Source organism: Amblyomma maculatum, chromosome 5 (genome assembly GCF_055883805.1).
Source record: "Amblyomma maculatum isolate TAMU_Amacu chromosome 5, ASM5588380v1, whole genome shotgun sequence".
Classification (NCBI taxonomy): domain Eukaryota; kingdom Metazoa; phylum Arthropoda; class Arachnida; order Ixodida; family Ixodidae; genus Amblyomma; species Amblyomma maculatum.
The window spans coordinates 139,333,168-139,346,795 of NC_139348.1; the positions used below are offsets into that span (position 1 = coordinate 139,333,168).

Genomic DNA, 13,628 nt, shown 5'->3' on the forward strand with positions numbered 1-13,628 from the left:
CTAACATTATGTCACTTCTCTGCTTTTAAGCCACCAATCTTCCAGTCGTTTTTTGCTAGTTTCCGCCGCCGGTTTATTCACCCGGCCACTGTTATCTCTAAACCCTAGAGCTTCAGGAACAGTGAACGCTTCAGGAACGAGGAGCGCCACCTGCAGCGCACCAGGTGAGGACGCCAACAACACAGACCAGATGGCGCTAGCTGACATCACTGTCCCAGGTTCTTTGCGTGTTCCAAGTAGAGCCCGAGATTCTTATATAAAAGAGGCCGTGTTTGTCAGCCTAAAGTGCATTTTAGACGCAAGCGAGCCCTGAACTTCGCCCCAGCGTTGCGCATGATACCACAAATAAAATAATGGTAGCCAAGGCCAAAAGAACAGAACCTGTGCTCAGCCATTTAGCGCCTTCGAGAGAAGGAGATGGCGGGAAAGTTCCGAGACGGTAAAAAAAAAAATAGCTGGGCTTAGTTTTAGTTAAGCCCGGTAGATTGCAAAAGCAATAATAGCATGGCTAGGCTATAGTTCCGTTGTCGTTTTTCTTCTGTTTTCTGAACGCGTCTTTGCCGCCTAGTTGCATTCCTATGTTCTTGACTGCTAAGTGAACACGTCGACAGAGAGTCTCCGCTGTTCAAAGCATCCAGTACATTCCATTCCAAGTCGTCACTGGTTGAGGGTGATTCAAGAGAAGCGCGACGTGCTCGTCCAGGTGCGTCTTGAGCGCGCCGTCGAGCGAGACGCTGTTCCCGTTCTTCATTTCTCTCTGTAGCCCGCTGTCGTTTCCTGGCTTCATCGACACGGCGTGACTTTATATACCCATTTGTATACCCATTGTTTTTCTCCTCCTCCTCTGAACTGCGATAGAAGAGGTGAGAGCAGCGCGTCCACTCGGTAGAAGCGCGGCTCCAGCTGCAGCGCGCCGTGCCTACCGACCGCCGCCACCCCACGACTCGACTTGGTAGCCTATCTCTCACAGCTGGTAAGACGTCACAGTCATGAGGGGTCATTAAAGGTCGAACGTGCCTACCGACCGTGCCTACGCGAAGGGCTGAAAATGAGAGTAGTACTGCTTTTGCAATAAAATACAAGCAAGGAGGGACCATAACTGAAGCAAACAAGTTACGGGGCGGAGTGGAAAGAAGCAACATGCATTGGATTCCAGCAGCCCCATCTGTCATCATCCCTCTGGACAAAGCAACCCACTTGTGCATGCAACACATCCGAGTGACTGCCCACTTCCTGCCCGAAAAACAAACTGGAAATGAAAACTATCATCTTTTCTGATATGTTTGCATTTTTGCGCTGGAGCGGAGATTTTCTAGCCTGGTCCGTTCTGACTAGCACCCTCGTGGTTTTACGGTAGTCAAGAGTAGAGACAGTTGTGAGCGCTATATAGAAGGGTTGGCGTGATTGATGACAAGCCGCAGTTGGATGAAAGCGAGCGACCACCGTCCCTGTTCTTCAATGAGATTCAGCCTTTCTTCTCTTCCTATCTATCTTTCGTTCCTCGCCTGCTTTTCTTCGCCCTTTGACTGTTACGCGCTGAAGGACTCCATGTGGTCGCGGAAGATTCCCAACGGACATCAGACGAGCACGAGTTAAGCAAGTAGTTGGAGCTACTGCGCTGACTCGTAGTTACTGCTCTTCTTGTTTTCGTTCTGTGATTTCCCTTTGTTCTTTCTGGAACAATGGAACAGCGCACGCTACATCGGGCAAGGAATGGAAACTAAGCTAGTCAACGGTATACCGCGTAAATAATTCGTTGACTGCGGTATGCGTTCCGCTCTGGGAGACAAACGAAGCTCTAGGGGAAGTGAAGAGATCTGAAAAAGACAACTAGCAGGAGAGAGTAGATATGACGGATGGGACAGTGAGGAGTAGATTACGTTAACATGGAGCAGGAACATTTAGAAGCAACTGGGCTTTGTCTTGCAGTAAAAAAAAAAAAAAAAAGAAACTGTCTTGCTCCTGCAGCGATTATTGATGGTGATAATTATGGCAATATATTATGGGTGCAGAGCTCTTGACAACAATAAAAGCAGTGGGGATAAGCCCTATTGTGCACACTATGGAAAGTATCATACTAAACCTATCACAACTAGAGGGGTCTCTCTCTCAACACAACAGACCAGTTGTCCAGAGGCAATCGAAGATGTTGCAATAGCGAAGATTTATTTTTCTCCCGTTTTAGCTAGGCGTCCGGAGAGGAACGTGGGATCAATTAGCATGGCGGCTTTCGCAAAATCGATAGTTGTGAGCTGGGTCCTACAGTGCCGCAGTGAGCTTTAGTAATTTTCAGAGGAAATGCCTGGTCATACAGGGCACAGTTTTTCTCTTTCTAGTGCATGCATTCTCGTGGTTATTTAGACGGGATCGCTAGAGATTAAAAAGCTGAGAGCATACATGGTACTCTGTCGACACCTCTGCACGTGGTAAACCAGACTTACTCCGCATATGTTTTTTTTTTTTTGCGTAAAGGAAGAAATAAAGCATTATTTAGCTTCCCAGGTCTGATTCACTATTCGAAACAGAATTACACTTTTTTCACACGTTAGAGACTAGCCTGAAAGTAATATTCAAGCACGTTCTCCTTTGTTGTTGTTGTCGTGGGGTTGCATTTATTAGAGGTACAAATTGCAGCTGGCGACGCATCGGAGAGTAAGCAAATAATTATCTTCATCACGATTGACTTTCGTTTACCGCGCATCTGTAATGCAAAATTTTCTCGTCAGGAAGCTTAGTTTTGATATGGCCACGAGCTAGTCTTGCGAACATACGAGGGATCTACAAAGAGTAATTTCTGCGATCTTCTTTCTTTCTCTAGCAACATTCGTACGAAATTTACAATATTTACCAATATAACACCCGCATGTCTGCTAAATTCTTGTTGCTTAATATCGGTAATAGCGGCCAAAAATGTGGCTTTGAGCCTCCGATGAACAAAAGCATACGTGCCACAATTGTAACCTCTTTTTTTTTTTTTTTTCCTGGTTTGGCCGGGCCAACATGAGCGGCAATATACATGCTCACCTAAATCTGAAAACAAAAAAGCCTACTGCCAAATTTGTCAATATTGCATTTCCTTTTCTTCCTTGCGATCTTGACTCGGCACCATTTAAGTTGTCCTTGTTTGCCACCAGCACAAAGGTATACAGTCTGGCCGAAATCACGTTAAAAAGTTATATTGGTTTCATTGAGAAGAGGATGTAATATTTGTGCGTTTCATAAATTTTGATTTAATCTATTCTGTAAAGAAATGAGGGCCGTTACTTTTTAAATATGCCTCTCACATTCCTTTTCCAATGTGCAATGTAAGCGAACTGATTTTCATGCTTCGCACGAAGCGTTACGCAATGGCAAAACATTTACTGTGCGAATATACTATTAGCATAAAGTCTATATATATTTCCGCAATAAAGAAGAAGAAAATTTTCATACAAGCGTGCGCATTGTTTTATATACAAGAAGAAGTAAACTAGATGCGGCGGCAACGTAGCGTGGCTGATACCCTTCCCCAAAACATACATTGTTGCTAAAAAAACATACTCAGGCCTGAGTCGATCAGTAAGCAGCAACATAGTCGCTCTAAATTTAATTTTCATGCACCGCCACGCGAGTTTCTGTTTCTCCTGCGTGTTTTCGCCGAGCTTACCTCCTCATCTTGACGCGCCCGAAAAAATGTCGGTGGTTTTGACGACTAGTCTTACGAGTAAAACTATATTAAACGAACTCGGCAGTAGGCCTTGGCTGAGCACCTAAAATCTCACAGGCGTTCGAATTACTGCATCAATTATTTTTTTTAGGAACGGCAACTATTGTTGTTTTTTTCAGCGTTCATTGATTAGCTCCAGCAAATATGGGTGCCGAGAAAGGAGAACTAAATGGACTGGCAGTTCGGATTTGGGAAATTCATTTCGCGATATATATTTTTAGTGCTACGTTTAATGAGTTTCGCGAAATATTGAGCTTGGGTAAAAAATGCTTGCGGTACAGCTCTTCGTTTTGTTCGAACTTCAATACAAAAAAAAATTGAAACCTGAACTGTCTTTTACATTTCTTTTCGATCGCTCAAAGTGACGAATCGTACCCGTACCTGAAGGCAAATCGCTCCTCCGTGCCCTCCCGGAGAAGTGTGATTTTTTAGCTTTTGTTCGCAACTTTGTTATGATGTGTGGAACGTGTTATTGCGGCTTTGTTAACCTGCCACACACAGGCACCGCTCGCTGCAACAATATCCAGTTTATCGTTTCTCTACGCTTCTATATATGTTTTAGACTCTTGGTTCTGCCTTTGCTAAGCGGTCTGATTCTTGGCACGAATTAGAAAAACAACTGTTTCATAAAGCAGGCACCTCCAGTGCTTAAGAGTGTCGCTTCTCCTCAGTAAGATCCTTATTGAGGCAAAGCACCCTTTACAGGGTTAGGAGCCGTCTCATTCCGGGTTGGCCTATGTGGGTTTTTATTCGAGCTACACAACGATCGTAGAAGTCGGTTTGCCTTCACTATATAGCACTAATATATTTTTTAGCGTACACAGGATGCCTTTTGACGTTCGTATGAGGATAAGTTATATAGGATGACCAGATGAGCCTTGAATGGTTACGGCAGAATATTGAAAGGCTCCTTACCTCAGTGAGAACGCCTAAGAGCGGCGCGTTTTCCTTTGGTTAAGTAAAAAAAAAAGTGAATAAGCGCTACATATTTATACCATATTAAACTTTGGCCAATGGAAGGCCTGCCGCTTTTAAGACATCCTCATTAATATAAGAAGCCGTCTAAAATTTGACACTCAGTCTAGAGGTGAATAGGTTCAGAAAGCTTTGATAAAAATCTATCCCCTCCTTCCTTCCTTCCTTCCTTCCTTCCTTCCTTCCTTCCTTCCTTCCTTCCTTCCTTCCTTCCTTCCTTCCTTCCTTCCTTCCTTCCTTCCTTCCTTCCTTCCTTCCTTCCTTCCTTCCTTCCTTCCTTCCTTCCTTCCTTCCTTCCTTCCTTCCTTCCTTCCTTCCTTCCTTCCTTCCTTCCTTCCTTCCTTCCTTCCTTCCTTCCTTCCTTCCTTCCTTCCTTCCTTCCTTCCTTCCTTCCTTCCTTCCTTCCTTCCTTCCTTCCTTCCTTCCTTCCTTCCTTCCTTCCTTCCTTCCTTCCTTCCTTCCTTCCTTCCTTCCTTCCTTCCTTCCTTCCTTCCTTCCTTCCTTCCTTCCTTCCTTCCTTCCTTCCTTCCTTCCTTCCTTCCTTCCTTCCTTCCTTCCTTCCTTCCTTCCTTCCTTCCTTCCTTCCTTCCTTCCTTCCTTCCTTCCTTCCTTCCTTCCTTATATATGTTTTAGACTCTTGGTTCTGCCTTTGCCAAGCGGTCTGACCCGTGGCTCGAATTAGAGGAAACAACAGTTTCATAAAGCAGCCACCTCAAGTGGTTAGGAGTATTGCTTCTCCCCAATAAGCACCTTATTGAGGCAATGCACCCTTTACAGGGTTAGAAGTCGTCTCATTCCGGGTTGGCCTTCGTGGTTTTCTTGTTCCCGGTTTTTGTCCGAGCTACACAACGACCTTCGAAGTCGGTTTGCCTTCCCTATATAGCACTAAAATATGTTTTTAACATACGCAGAATGCCTTTTGACGTTGGTAGGAGGATACGTTTTATAGGATAAACAGATGAGCCTTCAAGATTATGGCCGAATATTACAAGGCTCCTTGCCTCACTGAGGATGCCTTAAGAGCGACGCGCCTTCCGGAAAGAACAATTGACCAATGGAGGACGCGCCGCTATTAAGGCATACTCACTGAGGTTAGGAGCTGTCTAAAATTTGACTCTTTGTCTAGAGATGAATAGGCTCAGAAAGCTTTGTTATAAATCCATCACCTCCTACAGGGGCTCCTTCCTTCCTTCCTTCCTTCCTTCCTTCCTTCCTTCCTTCCTTCCTTCCTTCCTTCCTTCCTTCCTTCCTTCCAGAACATTTCTTTTGTTATCCTTCCTTCCTTCCTTCCTCTCTATTTCTTTGTTGCCGTAATGTATAGATAATTCATTAAAAAGATTCAAATAGTTAATGCAGTCGACTGTGATTTTATTGTCAATATATAAAAAAAGAAATACTGACTTGTCCTGTTCGGTGCTAAATTTTCTATTGGGAAGGTTTGGTTTGGTTTGGTTTGTGGGGTTTAACGTCCCAAAGCAACTCAAGCTATGAGAGACGCCGTAGTGGAGGACTCCGAAATTTCGACCACCTGGGGTTCTTTAACGTGCACTGACATCGCACAGCACACGGGCACCTTGCTTTTCGCCTCCATCGAAAAGCAGCCGCCGAGGCCGGGATTCGATCCCGCGTCCTTGGGAACAGCAGTCGAGCGCCGTAACCACTGCGCCACCCCGGCGGGTGGGAAGGTTTGAAAAATATCATAGTCTTAAAGGGCATTAGGAAGACAATATGCGTTCAAGGTGAATTCTACATATTTATGCCACATTACACTTTGGCGTGCTGCTTTTAAGACATCCTCATTGATATAAGAAGCCGTCTGAAATTTGACCCTCAGTCTAGAGGTGAATAAGCTCAGAAAGCTTTGATAAATATCTATCACTTCCTTCCTTCCTTCCTTCCTTCCTTCCTTCCTTCCTTCCTTCCTTCCTTCCTTCCTTCCTTCCTTCCTTCCTTCCTTCCTTCCTTCCTTCCTTCCTTCCTTCCTTCCTTCCTTCCTTCCTTCCTTCCTTCCTTCCTTCCTTCCTTCCTTCCTTCTTCCTTCCTTCCTTCCTTCCTTCCTTCCTTCCTTCCTTCCTTCTTCCTTCCCTTCCTTCCTTCCTTCCTTCCTTCCTTCCTTCCTTCCTTCCTTCCTTCCTTCCTTCCTTCCTTCCTTCCTTCCTTCCTTCCTTCCTTCCTTCCTATATATGTTTTAGACTCTTGGTTCTTGCCTTTGCCAAGCGGTCTGACCCGTGGCTCGAATTAGAGGAAACAACAGTTTCATAAAGCAGCCACCTCAAGTGGTTAGGAGTATGCTTCTCCCCAATAAGCACCTTATTGAGGCAATGCACCCTTTACAGGGTTAGAAGTCGTCTCATTCCGGGTTGGCCTTCGTGGTTTTCTTGTTCCCGTTTTTGTCCGAGCTACACAACGACCTTCGAAGTCGGTTTGCCTTCCCTATATAGCACTAAAATATGTTTTTAACATACGCAGAATGCCTTTTGACGTTGGTAGGAGGATACGTTTTATAGGATAAACAGATGAGCCTTCAAGATTATGGCCGAATATTACAAGGCTCCTTGCCTCACTGAGGATGCCTTAAGAGCGACGCGCCTTCCGGAAAGAACAATTGACCAATGGAGGACGCGCCGCTATTAAGGCATACTCACTGAGGTTAGGAGCTGTCTAAAATTTGACTCTTTGTCTAGAGATGAATAGGCTCAGAAAGCTTTGTTATAAATCCATCACCTCCTACAGGGGCTCCTTCCTTCCTTCCTTCCTTCCTTCCTTCCTTCCTTCCTTCCTTCCTTCCTTCCTTCCTTCCTTCCTTCCTTCCTTCCTTCCTTCCTTCCTTCCTTCCTTCCTTCCAGAACATTTCTTTTGTTATCCTTCCTTCCTTCCTTCCTCTCTATTTCTTTGTTGCCGTAATGTATAGATAATTCATTAAAAAGATTCAAATAGTTAATGCAGTCGACTGTGATTTTATTGTCAATATATAAAAAAAGAAATACTGACTTGTCCTGTTCGGTGCTAAATTTTCTATTGGGAAGGTTTGGTTTGGTTTGGTTTGTGGGGTTTAACGTCCCAAAGCAACTCAAGCTATGAGAGACGCCGTAGTGGAGGACTCCGAAATTTCGACCACCTGGGGTTCTTTAACGTGCACTGACATCGCACAGCACACGGGCACCTTGCTTTTCGCCTCCATCGAAAAGCAGCCGCCGAGGCCGGGATTCGATCCCGCGTCCTTGGGAACAGCAGTCGAGCGCCGTAACCACTGCGCCACCCCGGCGGGTGGGAAGGTTTGAAAAATATCATAGTCTTAAAGGGCATTAGGAAGACAATATGCGTTCAAGGTGAATTCTACATATTTATGCCACATTACACTTTGGCGTGCTGCTTTTAAGACATCCTCATTGATATAAGAAGCCGTCTGAAATTTGACCCTCAGTCTAGAGGTGAATAAGCTCAGAAAGCTTTGATAAATATCTATCACTTCCTTCCTTCCTTCCTTCCTTCCTTCCTTCCTTCCTTCCTTCCTTCCTTCCTTCCTTCCTTCCTTCCTTCCTTCCTTCCTTCCTTCCTTCCTTCCTTCCTTCCTTCCTTCCTTCCTTCCTTCCTTCCTACCTTCCTTCCTTCCTTCCTTCCTTCCTTCCTTCCTTCCTTCCTTCCTTCCTTCCTTCCTTCCTTCCTTCCTTCCTTCCTTCCTTCCTTCCTTCCTTCCTTCCTTCCTTCCTTCCTTCCTTCCTTCCTTCCTTCCTTCCTTCCTTCCTTCCTTCCTTCCTTCCTTCCTTCCTTCCTTCCTTGCTGTAATGTATAGAGAATTCAATAAAAAAATGCTGCAAGTAGTTGACGCAGTCAGCTTAGATTTTATTGTCAATATTTAAAAAAAGGAATTCCGAATTGTAATGTTTGTTGCTTAATTTCCTATTGGAAAGGTTTGAAAATTTTCATAGTCTTAAAGGGCATTAGAAAGACAATATGCGTTGAAGGTGAATTTAGAAGGTATCCTCTGACAATTTCTCCCTTATTAGGATCGCAAACAATTTTCGCGTATCTAATAATTATAATAATTGTTTTGTATGCCAATTTTTCACTGTTAGTGCTTATGCTTTGTATATTGCTGCTTGGACTCTAAAGCTGTTCGTTATCTTTACTAGACACTTAATCTACGGGCTTACTCCATCTCAAGTTGTTTTTAAATAAAAAGAACAAATTTTTTTTGCTCCTCTGCCCATCCAGATATTTTTGAAGGCCGATTCAAGTTCGTTGCCCTGCATTACAGAAGAAACTTGGAGGGTACTCTTCTTCTAGCTGTAGACAAAAATACGTATTTTATTGGCTGTGTGCTCTTTGAAAGGTATCAAAACATTCAATTATATTTTTGGCTAGGCTGTGCTTCATGCCCACGCTAAAAAATTTATTTCTTGTTAAAAACAACACATTCAGCGCTGAATAACCTTATTAGAACAAGAACGCCACTTGTCAATAAATTATCAACAATAAAAAATAAAAAGTCACTGGTACACATTTTTGAGGTACTCTAGATAGCGCCGCTTTTAAGCTGGACATGTACTTCTCTATTTAAAGATGCCGGTAAGGAAAAAGCGGGTGCGAGGTAAAAGACTTCTTAACAGTGAGACTTTTAAAACTACTATTTCCTTTCAAAAATAAAATGTTAAAAGCGAAAAACACGATTAGAAGCTTCGACGAAATGTACACATGTAAGATCCACCTTTTCGTGGGAAATAGTGGTTTGTGGAGTGTCATGTACCAGTTATACTATGTCCGGAATTGTGCGCAGACCTTTGTCCAGACCAGATTGTGTTGGGGACAAGAATGTATACCCCTAAAGATGTTCGACGTGTGTTGTGATATGAGAATGGCTAGGATAGGTTTGAGTGAGGACTCATGGAAAAAATCGGCCAGCAATTGCTAATCTATAAAATGGTACCAGTTTTATGATCCTTTATTATTTCTCGTAGTTTCCAAAGAGTAGGGAAGAAACGATTTAGTAATTGATACGTCAAACATTTCCCTATGGAACTTAGATACTCACTCAACACGTGGCGTGTTGATATTAAGCAAAAGACACATTTTCTTTTGTTATCCTGATGTAAGCAATAAAAGGTAGGCATAGAAACACTGTAATAAACTGTAATATCCTATTTCGTGAAAGTAGATCAGAAGGAAGTATAAAATTGCTAATTTTACTGAAATATTAACTTCAACACTAGAGCTTCTCTGCATATCCGCTGGAGTGTCATGCTGCCGAAACTTATCCTATATTATCGCGATGGCGATAAAGGTTCTTTTACAATCTAACATCAGCGTCGGTGTCGCTGTCGTTTTGTGAGCTAAATATCACGGACATGACACTTAAGCCACGCAGGCACGTTAGTACGGCTTAATTAAAGTGGAGCTTTATATGTCGGGTGGTGGCCTACATTTTCACGTCACATCCTTAAAGGTGGAGCTTAAAGGTCATCCACATAGTGGTCGTTGAAGAAACGTTGTAACGTTGAAAAAATGTCTACAACGTTACGTTGCAAAATTGACCTTCTTACTCCCCAATTATGCTTGTCAGATTGTGTCTAATACTTCAGATACACGTTTTGTCGTTTGTCTGTTCAGAAGCATTAACTTTGCTGTTTATATTTTCTGTTTCGCATGGATCATTTCTCTATTAAGAGATGGATTTCTGTTGGCATAAAGTGGATTCTTTTTGCGAAATCATTGCTTTATACAATAAGTCGTGTAATTGGAGAAGGAGCGCCACAAAATCACCGCTTCTCGGTTCTTACTATTAGGAGCCCGTTACTATAGTGCGTTCGATGAACTATAACTGATAGGAGTACATTAAGGGAGCTTTCACGATAGCCTATCGCGCGTCATCTGCAGACCGAATACTCAAAACTCTCCTTTTGTGCCAGCCGATCAGATGGCTGCTGGCATAGGAAAAGTAGCTATTGCCATTGTGTAGGCTCATAATCTGTTTTCAGCATGACAAGTTTGTCAGAGGCTTTACCAAACCATGCGTCACTAAACCTATATGGAGAGGAACGACGGAGTAAAAGCTTTCTGCCCCAAATAAATGAAAGTGCGAGCTCTGCAGCCTCTGTTGACCTAACTCTATAGCCACGGCTTCTCTCATAAACAATCTCCACCAAATATCAAAAGGAGTAAAGCCTCGGCTGTGTTGTTTTAAAACGCACGCGAAACTTTCAGGCTCCCTCGGAAGCTAATATCACCCCGCAGCTCCTTACGGACCTCAATTCCTGGCATCTAGCTTAGCGAAGGTATTAGCTTCAAGCGTCTACTTGAAGCTAATGCTTTCGCTGCGTTCACTGGCTTGGTGATTGTTTTCGTTCGATAGTATGCTTTGTTGAGCCCTGCCGGAGGGGAAGAAAAGTAATTTTTGTAAAGTATAAGGAAGACGTAGTGGCCTCTGGTAAAAAAAAAAAAAAAAATCGACGAAAATGCAATTATCTGACCGTCCACGACAGTTGTTCAACGCATACCTCCTGTATTTTTAACATTTCCTTCCAATCTTCGAATCTCATCGAGTTTGTCTGAAGCTTGGATCCCCAAATCATCTCCAGATGCTGTCCCCAATTCGTTCAGCAACCACTGGAAGACGAGCTTTTTGAGACTTTCTGTCCTTTATATCTCCCCTCGACGTAACGGTCAACTTCGCGAATTGAAACTCCCATTGTTTGTCCAGCGCATTAATACAAAGATGGAGGAGTCATCGAACACTTCCATTCCTTCTCTTTTTTTTTTTTTCGTCGACGTCTTCGCAATGCTCAAACAAGAAAGCTTCTCTACTCAATCTCTTCTTCCATGATTGCTTTGTCCACTTCGGCAGTGTGTTCCAAGATTATTCTGCAGCATTGTTTCCGACTAAGGGACATCCCTTACAATCTCATGTACTATATTTAACTTGTATCTGTTTCTAGTATCACAGAGTTCATTACATTACCAGTATTCCAGGGAACGGGCAACTAAATAGACGGGGTTTAAAGCGTGAAAGGAGTAACACGTAACAGTGATGTCCCGCATTTATCGGTCCTCATATCTTGTAGACCATCTCATAGCTCCCGCGGAGTTACGGATCTTAACCAACTAGCGTAGCTTTTAGTGTTTTTGAAGTCCTTCGCTTCTGTAGTGCAGGGAATCATGGAATGCCGCGGCTGGTCAGGTAGTCGCATAGGAGTATGAAATTTTGTCACTGACTGTGCCGGATGTTGCTTTAGTGTGAACAAGCCACAGTTACGGGTCCTGAAGTGTCAAACTGTTTTTTGCTTGGTCAATAATTGAATTTTCATTGTTTTTCAGTTCAACGTAGTCGGCTGAGCGGTGTTGTTGTATGCCGCCTAATTGCGGCCTAAATTAGTGCTTGGTGTAATGACTTTCATTTCTCAAGACTTAGCAAGGTGATTAACACTCATGATACTTTTTTTTTTGTATTTCTGCCCTTGGCTGCTTTCCTTTATCAAATAAAGTGCAAATGAAATGCGTCTTTTCAGACGGAATGTCATTTATCATATCTTGTAGTTGTCGCTTGTTCCCACGTTTATGCTTCCGTGAATGGGTAGATGTTTAAAAGAATAGCAGAGAACGACGTGACTTCATACAAGACTGCTATTTCGGCCAGCTTTCAAATGAAAGTCTGATTGATGCAAAGTGCTTCACGCATAGAAAGGGCGTGGCTCTGATATTAGGCTTACATTTCAGACTTAGTTTCACAAGAGCATAATAGCCTGCCGCTCTCGTTCTCCTGCGCAAATACTTTAATAACAGGTTTACAATAATATATTTTCCGTTAGATTTTTCAGTGTAGAGTGATTAACCGAGCGTTTTACCGAGAATAACGCGAGAACCTTCAACGCAACAGAAACAGAACCGTAGCATAGCCAGCGCTACCACCAACCGACATTTAAAAAAATTAGTCGATGTAAACGCTGCCTGTTCAGAAAGTAGGAGTGCACACCTATAATGGAATACAACTCAGGCCTGCATTTACTGCCCCTCACTATTCCTTCGTGACAGGAAGTAATCTACAGTTAGGGCTTCTTATGGTCACCTAAATAAGAACCTGACTGCCATACCAAATTATGAGTTCAATTATTTTACTGTCTGTTCCTCGGTAGAATCAAATAGAAAAGGTGGATTGTATTTAGTGTTCAGCGAAGTACTACACAAGCTGCCTACCGATGCCTATAATTAGCAAGTTTTTTTTTTTACTTGTATCTGATTATAGTTTATTACATTCTTGCGAATGGAACAAACGATGCCTAAAGGAAAGTAGGAAATGTCGTTGTGCCAAAAAAAAAATACAAAAGCTTTCCTCAAGAGTGCGCGGGTATTTCTGGTGGGCCATTAAATAGTTCTAGTGAAAGCGGAAACATATTGTGATTTGTGCCCTTTTCCTACCGAATCTTTATGACGTTGATCAAGCATTTATACTGATCCCGTCTATTTACCTCACTCTCTACTTTCCAGGGCCTCCACAAAGCGGCAGCACCGCGACGGGCGGGCCTGCAACGATGACTTCGATGACGATTATCTGAATGATGAAGACGAGGAGGACGAGTCCTCGGAGGAAGAGACCGAGTCCGACTCGGACGGCCTCGAGCCGGGCCCCAAGTCGCAAGAGCTCGAGCGGCTCTTGTGACTGCTGCGGCAGGGCGCCGCGCCCGTCGCCACCAGGGGCGGGGACGGCGCCAGGCGGCGCTGCTGCGGCCATGACGTCACCCGCTACTGAGACCCATGGACAGACAGACTATGAAGGGGTGGCGCCAGGCAGCATCCCTACCCGCAGACCGGTATCCCACTGCTTCCTCAGCCCCGACGATGGCAGGAACTAACGGAGATGCGTGTTAACATGAATCCTACATTTGAAGACGAGCGGTAAATTCGACAGGTCGATTCGATAAAGAGAGCCACATTCTCGTTGTGTGTTATTTTATGG

The 13,628-nt window shown here is 43.7% G+C and overlaps 1 protein-coding gene across 1 annotated transcript in view; it reads left to right on the top strand.

The window, feature by feature from the left end:
- LOC146189732 (uncharacterized) overlaps positions 1-13,331 on the top strand; it is a 65,348-nt gene extending 52,017 nt beyond the window's left edge. Inside the window, exons 4-5 of the mRNA XM_084605334.1 lie at positions 6,273-6,308; positions 13,160-13,331. Coding sequence (XP_084461460.1) covers positions 6,273-6,308; positions 13,160-13,331 — 208 coding nt within the window. The remainder of the gene's footprint in view (positions 1-6,272; positions 6,309-13,159) is intronic.
- Positions 13,332-13,628: the final 297 nt, after the last annotated feature.